The sequence below is a fragment of the Trachemys scripta genome, chromosome 16 (assembly GCF_013100865.1).
Source record: "Trachemys scripta elegans isolate TJP31775 chromosome 16, CAS_Tse_1.0, whole genome shotgun sequence".
Classification (NCBI taxonomy): domain Eukaryota; kingdom Metazoa; phylum Chordata; order Testudines; family Emydidae; genus Trachemys; species Trachemys scripta.
In genome coordinates this window covers 26,728,453-26,736,891 of record NC_048313.1, presented here as the reverse complement: position 1 = coordinate 26,736,891, position 8,439 = coordinate 26,728,453, and the positions used below count along the sequence as shown (strand labels likewise).

At 50.0% G+C, this 8,439-nt stretch overlaps 1 protein-coding gene across 4 annotated transcripts in view; it reads left to right on the top strand.

Annotated features, from left to right (window-relative positions):
• Positions 1 to 7,051: 7,051 nt before the first annotated feature.
• The window catches only part of LOC117888499 (CD209 antigen-like protein C), a 35,245-nt gene continuing 33,857 nt past the window's right edge, over positions 7,052 to 8,439 (top strand). For 2 of the 4 annotated variants that reach the window (XM_034791961.1, XM_034791960.1), the window contains exons 1-2: positions 7,053 to 7,277; positions 7,866 to 7,976. In XM_034791961.1, the coding sequence (XP_034647852.1) occupies positions 7,148 to 7,277; positions 7,866 to 7,976 (241 nt within the window). In that variant the 5' untranslated portion in view covers positions 7,053 to 7,147. Of the gene's footprint in view, positions 7,278 to 7,865; positions 7,977 to 8,439 lie in introns of all 4 variants that reach the window. The other 2 variants (XM_034791958.1, XM_034791957.1) reach the window with 2 other exon arrangements.

Genomic DNA, 8,439 nt, shown 5'->3' with positions numbered 1-8,439 from the left:
TTATTAGCAGCTCTAAGTTATTAACCAATCTGGATGCTTTTACTATGTTATTAACCCATTAAGTTATCAACCTACACTAAGCTACTAAATTATTTGAGAATAATATATATGGATATAAAATTAAATATTTCCCATCACACTGTTTAGATATGAAGAGTACTATAGTAAATGAAACAATGAATTCACCTACTGTGGTGCTTTTGCCTAACAGTGATGGCTAATTTGGCTCCTGAGCCACTGAGGTCCGAGTATCACTGCTCTACACGCTGGGCGGCTATTGCAGCGAGTGGAGCTATGGGACAGGATCATGGAAAGCAGAGGTGGAGAAGGTGACTGGCATTGGACCGTCTAATCCATTTCCCTCCCATACTGGGGCCCAGGGCAGGGTTGTTCCCCTCAGGGCTCTAGCATTAAATGTGGCTCCCGCCCTTCCCCCAAGACGTTGCAATTCCCCGGCCTGGTAGATCTCATTGCCAGGCTGTTCTTCCTGACACGGGGCCAGAGTCTGATCTCAGGTGCGCTGCTGTAAATGCAGAGGCTGTACTGGCTTCAGGGGACTCACCCCGAACTCACATCGATGTGAGTGAGATCAGAATCGGGGCCATTCGCCCTCAAACATCCTTTTCTTAATTTCATCCCATTGCTCCTGGCTCTGCCCCCGGGTGTCTGCGCTGAGAGGAAGGATGATCTGATGTGTAAGGCACAGGGCTGGCCCCTGGGTTCAGTTCCAGCTCTGCCACTGACTCCTTCACCTGTCTGGGCCTCAGTTTCCTTCTCTTGAAAATGGAGATAAAAACCCTTCCCGTGTCTCTCTTGTCTATTGAGCCTGTGAGCTGTGTGGGGCAGTGACTGTCGCATTGCGTGTCAGCGCCGCACCCGGCACAATGGGGCTGTGATCTCAGCTGGGGCCAATAGCTGCTCCTGTAAGTTCTCCCAAATCACCTATCTGCATCTTTACGGGGATGTTCTTCCATTAGATGCATGCACTCGGCTCCCATTGAAGGCAGTGGAATTGCTTGTCTCTTTCCAAGGTCAGAGTTTGGTTTTTTGTCTTATACCCCTGACTAAAACTTGGAGGGGGGGCCGTGGTGGGTGGGACACCCCAGGGGGCCGCTGCTCCTAGATTGGGGTGCCGGGGCCAGCAGCACTAGCTGCTGGGGGCTGCTGAGGAGAAGCTGCTCTGGCCGACCCTGAGACTGCTGGTGTGGGGGGGCTGCAGGCTGCTGCTGGGAGGGGGCAGAACCAGCAGCTCATACTGAAGTCCCCATGATAATGCCGCATTTTTTTCCTATTCACTACAGATAGGTGCATAAGGACACGGTCATCCTGTTCCCTACTGTTATCTCATGGTCTGTAGCAGACACCAACTAATACCCCAGCTTGTGCTTTATCTGAACAGCTAAGGTCAGGAGCTCCTTTTATCTGGGCCACCAGGTCCCTGATTGGCTGTTGCTCACCCTTCTAGACCTTGGAGGACTAGGCCTTTGTGGTTTCCAAAATGGCTGCTCCAGAGACTCCTATCTAGGCAACCTTGGAGGACTCACCTTCGCTGCTCTTCTCCTCTCAGCCTCATATTTCCTGGGGCAGTAGGTTGCAGAAGAATTATGGGGCCCCCAGCAAGCCAGATATACCCCATCTCAAACCAACTTTAGCCAGCCTGTCCCCAAGAAGAGTGGTCCCCCTTCTACTGAGGTGGAGGCCATCCACACTATACAGCCCCCCTCCCCTGTCCTGTCCTGTTGTCCCTTGCAGAACATTCTTTCGATTCTTTGGAGGATTGAATGTCCAGCAATGATCATCTGTTTTCCTTGGACAGTTGGAGAACTCTGTGCAATGAAGCTTGATTTTCTTACAGGTTGGGCCAAGCACTGGTGGCTACTCACACGTTCCTGGAATATGAGACATGAGGGCACTTCTCGGAATGGCATGTGCCCACCCGTGCCTGCATTACCTAGCCCCTGCCAGCGTGACTTAGTCCGAATGGTGTGTCCAAGGTCACACTGCATGGGGGATGCCATTTTATAGATTCTAGGACTGGAAGGGACCTCGAGAGGTTATCGAGTCCAGTCCCCTGCCCTCATGGCAGGACCAAATACTGTCTAGACCATCCCTGATAGACATTTATCCAACCTACTCTTAAATATCTCCAGAGATGGAGATTCCACAACCTCCCTAGGCAATTTATTCCAGTGTTTAACCACCCTGACAGTTAGGAACTTTTTCCTAATGTCCAACCTAAACCTCCCTTGCTGCAGTTTAAGCCCGTTGCTTCTTGTTTGATCCTTAGAGGCTAAGGTGAACAAGTTTTCTCCGTCCTCCTTATGACACCCTTTTAGATACCTGAAAACTGCTATCAGTCCCCGCTCTAGTGAATCTGCTGATTGGCATTTGGCTGTTTGCCTGTTCCCCTTCCCTGGCCCCTCCCTGTCTCTCTGTCCATCCTTAGCCTGTGAGTTCCTCAGGGCAAGGACGGTCCCTTTTTGCATCTCTGGAAAGCACCTGGCACATGGCAGGCACTGCCACAAACATGTCTCCAAAATTTACACAGCAGAGAATTAGCCAGGGGAACTCACTGCCGCTGGATATGAGAGGGTGAAGGGTCCGATTCTGATTTCCAAACAGGGCCCTTTGCACTGATTTAAAGGGACTTTCATGTAACTAAGAATCAGGCCATATTTAAATTAAGCAGAAAAAGAACCATTTACATTAGGCAGGATAAACAAATAAATATAAGGGCTCTACCCCTGCGCCCTTCTGCTTCAGGGCACAAATCAATCACTAATTACCTGGAGTCAGAAATGTCCCCATGTTTCAGAAGTGTCCACCTTAATTCTACTTGATTTGAATGAATGGCTAATCCCAAAGGGACATGGCCCCTGCAAAGTGAGCGCCACCCAGGTCAATCTCTGGCAAGGTATTTAGGGTGGTCTGATTGCAAACTCCTTTGATGTCCATCACTGGCAATCATAAGCTTTTGGTGCCACCATGATTGCTGGTGTTTAGCAGCATTTCTTTTTACACCTGCTTTGGAATTCGTTGGTCTTTCAATCTTATAATAATTCCCTACCAGGAAAGCTGCTGAACCCAAACCAGTCCTTCCAGATTACAGTCAATATAACTGTGGTTCTATATGTCCACAGTTTCATAGCAAGCCTGATGTCATGATGGTCCCACAGAGACCCTGAAGGATCTGAAATGTGGCAGCTGCTGCTGCTATACAAGCTATGGGCACCCACATGTTTCAAGCATCTTCCAGGACTGTCTATGATGCTGCCCAAATATCTAACAGTTTAGACTGGTGAAAATTGAGCTGTTTCTAATTTGGAGCTGGAGGCTGTTAGATGCTAATGACCAGGGACTTCATTTTATCTGGGTTAATAGCCAGACCAATGCATGCGACGTCTCACCTGACCAGCTCACCTTCAACTGCATCAATTCACGGAACTGGGCCAACAGGACAATGTCATTGGCGTATTCAGGTTCTCAAAGCAGAATGGTGTTCAGCTCAACGCCACTGATAGCCGCCTCCTCAAATATATCCAATAGCCAATCAGTGCTGGCATAGGCGTGTCCACCTAGGGGCTCCTTCCACCTTCCACTGAAGTGGTGATAGTGGTTCAAATCAGTGAGGTCTAATATATATAATGTCCCCTGGTCTTCATCAGCAGATCTCAAAATGCTTCATAAAGGAGGTCAGTCATTATATCCATTTTATTGATGGGGACACAAATGCACAGAGGGATACCCTGCAACAGAGCCAGGACTGGAACCCCTCAGATTTCCAGACCCCCAGTCCAACCCCACTGCCACCAGATGCCACTGTCTTGCCTCCAGCATAACCTCAAGGGTGATTTAAAAAAATACAATTGGCCTCTCTTACAGGGTCTGCGACCCGCCCCTCTTCCTGGGGCCTTCTTGCTGCCCCCAGTAAGGCTCAGAGAGGCTTCAGGGTTGTGGAACACCTGTCTCTTTATTTACATAAGTTTCTCCCACAACCCAGCTCCCTCCCAAACTTTATAGCCCTTGGCTTTTCAGGCCAGCAGGTGTTACCACTCCTCAGGCCAGCATCAAGCCTTTTCCATCAGCCCCAATCTGATTGGGGGAGGAGGGATAGCTCAGTAGTTTGAGCATTGGCCTGCTAACCCAGAGTTGTGAGTTCAATCCTTGTGGGGGCCACTTAGGAATCTGTGGCAAAATCAGTGCTTGGTCCTGCTAGTGAAGGCAGGGGGCTGAACTTGATGACCTTTCAAGGTCCCTTCCAGTTCTAGGAGATGGGATATCTCCATTAATTATAATTAATCTGTTTCCACTGATTGGAGCTGACTGGGCAGGGGCTAATTAGGTACTTTTGCACCAGCACCATGCTACAGCCTCAGAATTGTTACTTGCCAAAATTCTCATGACTGGGGCCTTACCAAATTCTTGGTCTGTTTTGGTCAATTTCACAGTCATAGGATTTCAAGAAGTGTAAATTTCACAGTTTCAGATATTTAAATCTGAAATTTCACGGTGATGAAACTGTGGGGGTCCCGACCCAACAGTGGATTGTGGGGGATGTCAAGGCTATTGTACGGGGGTCATGATATAGCCACCATTACGTCTGCACTGTTACCGGCGGCGGCACTGCGTTCAGAGCTGGGTGGCTGGAAAGTGGTGCCTGTTGGGAGCCCAACTCTGAAGGCAGCGTTGACACCAGCAGCAGTGCAGAAGTGAGGGTGACATGGTTTGGATGGTGTCATCACTTTTTCGGGGGGAAGAGCTGGCCTTATTCAGGGGGAGACCGCCCAGGGTGCTGTGGTCAATGGGAGGGGGCATGGTCACCCTCTCTCCCACCCACACCCACATACTCACAGCCAGCCCAAGGCCTCTTCGGCCATTGTGGTTTTTTCATATGGTGGTTCACCCTCCATATTGGTCCCTCTCCTACTTGCCCTTTTCCTGAAATCTGCCTACTAACAGGGCCAGTGGTGGGAAACTTAAGATGGGAAGGGTCACCTGACCCAGGAAGGCTGCCTGTTGACTCTAGGTAATATAAGGGCTCTGAGCCCTACACATGGTTTTTAAAGAAGTGTTTATCCAAGAGCTTTCACCTACATTAAGGGCGACTTTAAGAGCATCAATCCAAGGACTATAACTATTAGAGAACTGGAAGACAAGTTGAGAAGCTTTTGAACTCCAGAGAGAAGCATTCCCAGGCCACTGGCAGAGGAAGAAGGTAGCTGCTGTGAAGGAAAACAACAACCAACCCAGTGGACAAAAAGGAAGAACATTCAGGGGCAGTAATTTCACATAGAAGCCAGAGGGAATGGATGTATCCAATCATGCCAATCCAGTAAGACACCAAGATTTCAACCATGACTAGGGCCTTACCAAATTCTCGGTCTGTTTTGGTTAATTTCACGGTCATAGGAGTTCAAAAAGTGTAAATATAAGTGTGATATTGCCACCATTACTTCTGCACTGCTGCTGGTGGCGGCATTGCCTTCGGAGCTGGGTGGCCAGAAAGTGGCGGCTGCTGGCTGAGAGCCCAACTCTGAAGGCAGCATTGCCACCAGCAGCAGTGCAGAAGTGAGGGTGACATGGTATGGGTGTGGTCATAATTTTTTTGGCAGGGGAGGGACGTCCTTATGGGTGGGTGACCACCCAGTATCCTGTGGTCCAGGGTGTGCCATGGTCACCCCCTCACACACACCCACAACCAGGCCAAGGCCTCTATAACCCCCTTTAACCCAAGTGCTCGGCCTGGAGCCAGGGAGGGGTGGGGCTTAGGGCACCCCCGCTGATGGCTTGCTCCCACCTCCAGGAACCTCCCCTTGCTGGAGGAAGCTGCTGGTGGCAATGGTGCGGAAGTAAAGGTGCCAATCCTGCAACCCCTCTGCAATAGCCAGATGTCATGGTCTGTGACATGTTTTTCAGGGCCGTGAATTTGGTAGGACCCTACTCATGACCATCTCTGGGATCATGTAATCGCTGACCTAGTGGATTTTGTGCTGGCGTGAGCGAGAGCATGTAGAGTTATCAGCAAAATGCTGAGCTGCTGTCTCCATGGAGTCACTACGAGGCAACGCCTGCTCTTGGATTCTGCTGTTATTGCACATCCTTCCCCCAAGGGCTTCTCCTTTCAGAATTACAAGTGGAAGGGAGGGATTCTGTCTACTTCTCCCTGCGTGGCTAGCCTGCCTGCCAAACTGCCCCTCAGCAGAGTACATAAGCATTGGTTCAACTCGTGGGACAGTCTGGCTTCTTCCACCTGGACAAGTGGTGCTTAGAGAGTTAACACTGCCCCGACACTCTTAACTAGCTGGTGTGGACGAGCCCCTGGCAGGGTTACAGCTGGTGTAGTGAGCTCCAATCCCCGGCAGTCGCTAGCGTATGTTCCCACAAACCCTGAAAAGTCTACGGGAGATTATCGGATGCAGCAGACCCTGGGGTGTCCGGGTTGGTGTAGAATGTCCCCTTAGTTCTTCAGCTGTTCATTAGCCATTGTGGGATCAAGATGCCCATGCCACAAACTTCCAGTTGGAAGAGTTACTGTGACTCCAGTTATTGGTGAGAAACTGACATTTTTCTGGCCATGAAACCTTTTGCTAAATCCACCTGCCATCCTGTCTAGTGTGTCCTGGAATAGTACAGGACCCCATCTGGTGAGGTGCTCACAGAGGCTGCTCTATACAATATAGGCAGCTATCAGACTTTTGAGCAGCTGCCTACAGTCGCAAATTTAGCCTCACTGCCCCCCAGTCATGCAAGACCACACTGCCACTCACTGGAATTTGTCACTGCCACCCTTTCTTTCACAATGTAGGAGTGACTGGGCCAAATCTGCCACCCTAGGTGTCTGAGGAGGGGGATGGAACACCAAAGTTTTGCCTGGGATGGCAGATTGACTTGAGCAGCCTCTGGGAGAGAAGTGCTGATTTCAACATGCTCTGATAAAATTCAATGGGAGTTGAGCAATCTCAGAGCCTGGAAGTCTAAAGACCAGAAACTGGAACCACAGAGACACTATGATTCTGCACTGACCTGGAGAGGAAATGGTTGGGCCACGGTCCCTGGCCTGGCAATTGTGAGAAAGGGAAATGTGACCACGGGCGTCCGTTGCCCCGGAAAGTCATGATGACGTCTCCTATCAATATAAACTGCACCAATGGCAAGGAACAGAACAGAGATCTCCACAGCCATGGAGACGGACAGCTTCTACCACAAATGGGACAGCTCAGAGCAAGTGGAACTGGCAGTGCAGGGAGGAAGCCGCGCACCTGGGAGAGCTGGTAAAGGTGAGCTGGCCTGAGGAAGGGTGGTCTTGTGATTAAGGAGCTGCCCTGGGAGTCAGGAGGACTGTGTGCGATTCCTGGCTTTGCTAATTTGAGGTTGGCCGGTGCCAACAATCAGGAGAGTTTCTCTCTCTCCCAAGTAGTGTCTTGTTTAAGTCTGGTTATTTCCATCATCCACATCAACTCCTTTCTTATCATGGGGCAAACTCATCCCTGGGTCACTCCAGTGTCTTCAGTGTTGCTATTCCAGGGATAAAACTGGTCCTGTGAACCTGCCCATATCTTCCCACTAGAGCCTGAAAGGATTCTCATGCTCCCTTTAAGGCAGGGGCTTCTCAATCTGGGTGTCACACTCATCTAAACTTCCCATATTGCCAAAAGGGAGAGGGATTCCCAGCATGGAAAATGGACCGCAGGGAAGGCTGAGAACTACCTCAAGGTATTTACCCTACAGTGAATCCCTCCCTTCCCCTTGTCCAGTTATCATCTCTTGTAGGGAACCATGTTCACTGCCTGGAGTCTCTCCCCAAAGGGAATGTTAGGAGGGGGTGATCTTGCATTGAGAGATCTAACCAGTGTTGCTCCCCACAGCTCTTTGCCTCTCCAACTCCACCCAAGGGAAGGCCTTTGCGATCCTGTATCTCCTGCTGGTGATTTGCATTGCAGTGGCCACAGCTCTTATCGTGGTGAACCGTGGGAAATGTACGTCTCCTGATCATGTCTACCTTGACCTCAGAGCTCACCTATCAAGAGTGAGGTTGCTCTGACTAGTTTTGGGTGGATTTTAGCAGTGGGGCACAAAATTGGGCTGAGACTGGAGGCTCAGTTACGGCCTTAATTATGGAGCAGTTGCCATTGCTAGGTAACTTTCACTCACCCGTGAGGTAATGTGACCGGATTTTCAAAGCGGTGGGATTTGTCCTTAGCATAATTCCCACTAGCTTTCCATGGGACGTGTGCTCGAAAAACACAGAAAAATCCCACCCCCAAATCAGTAACCGGGGCATGTTTGTGGTGACATTTTGAAGGTTGTGAAATATTCATACAAAAATGTTCTTTTGTCAACGGTATTCTGGGGCCAGTGCAAAGGGCTGTCGGCCGATCACGCTAGCAGAGAGGGAATGTCTGGGAGTGAGAACAATGCAACGGGGGCATGGCACAGTGC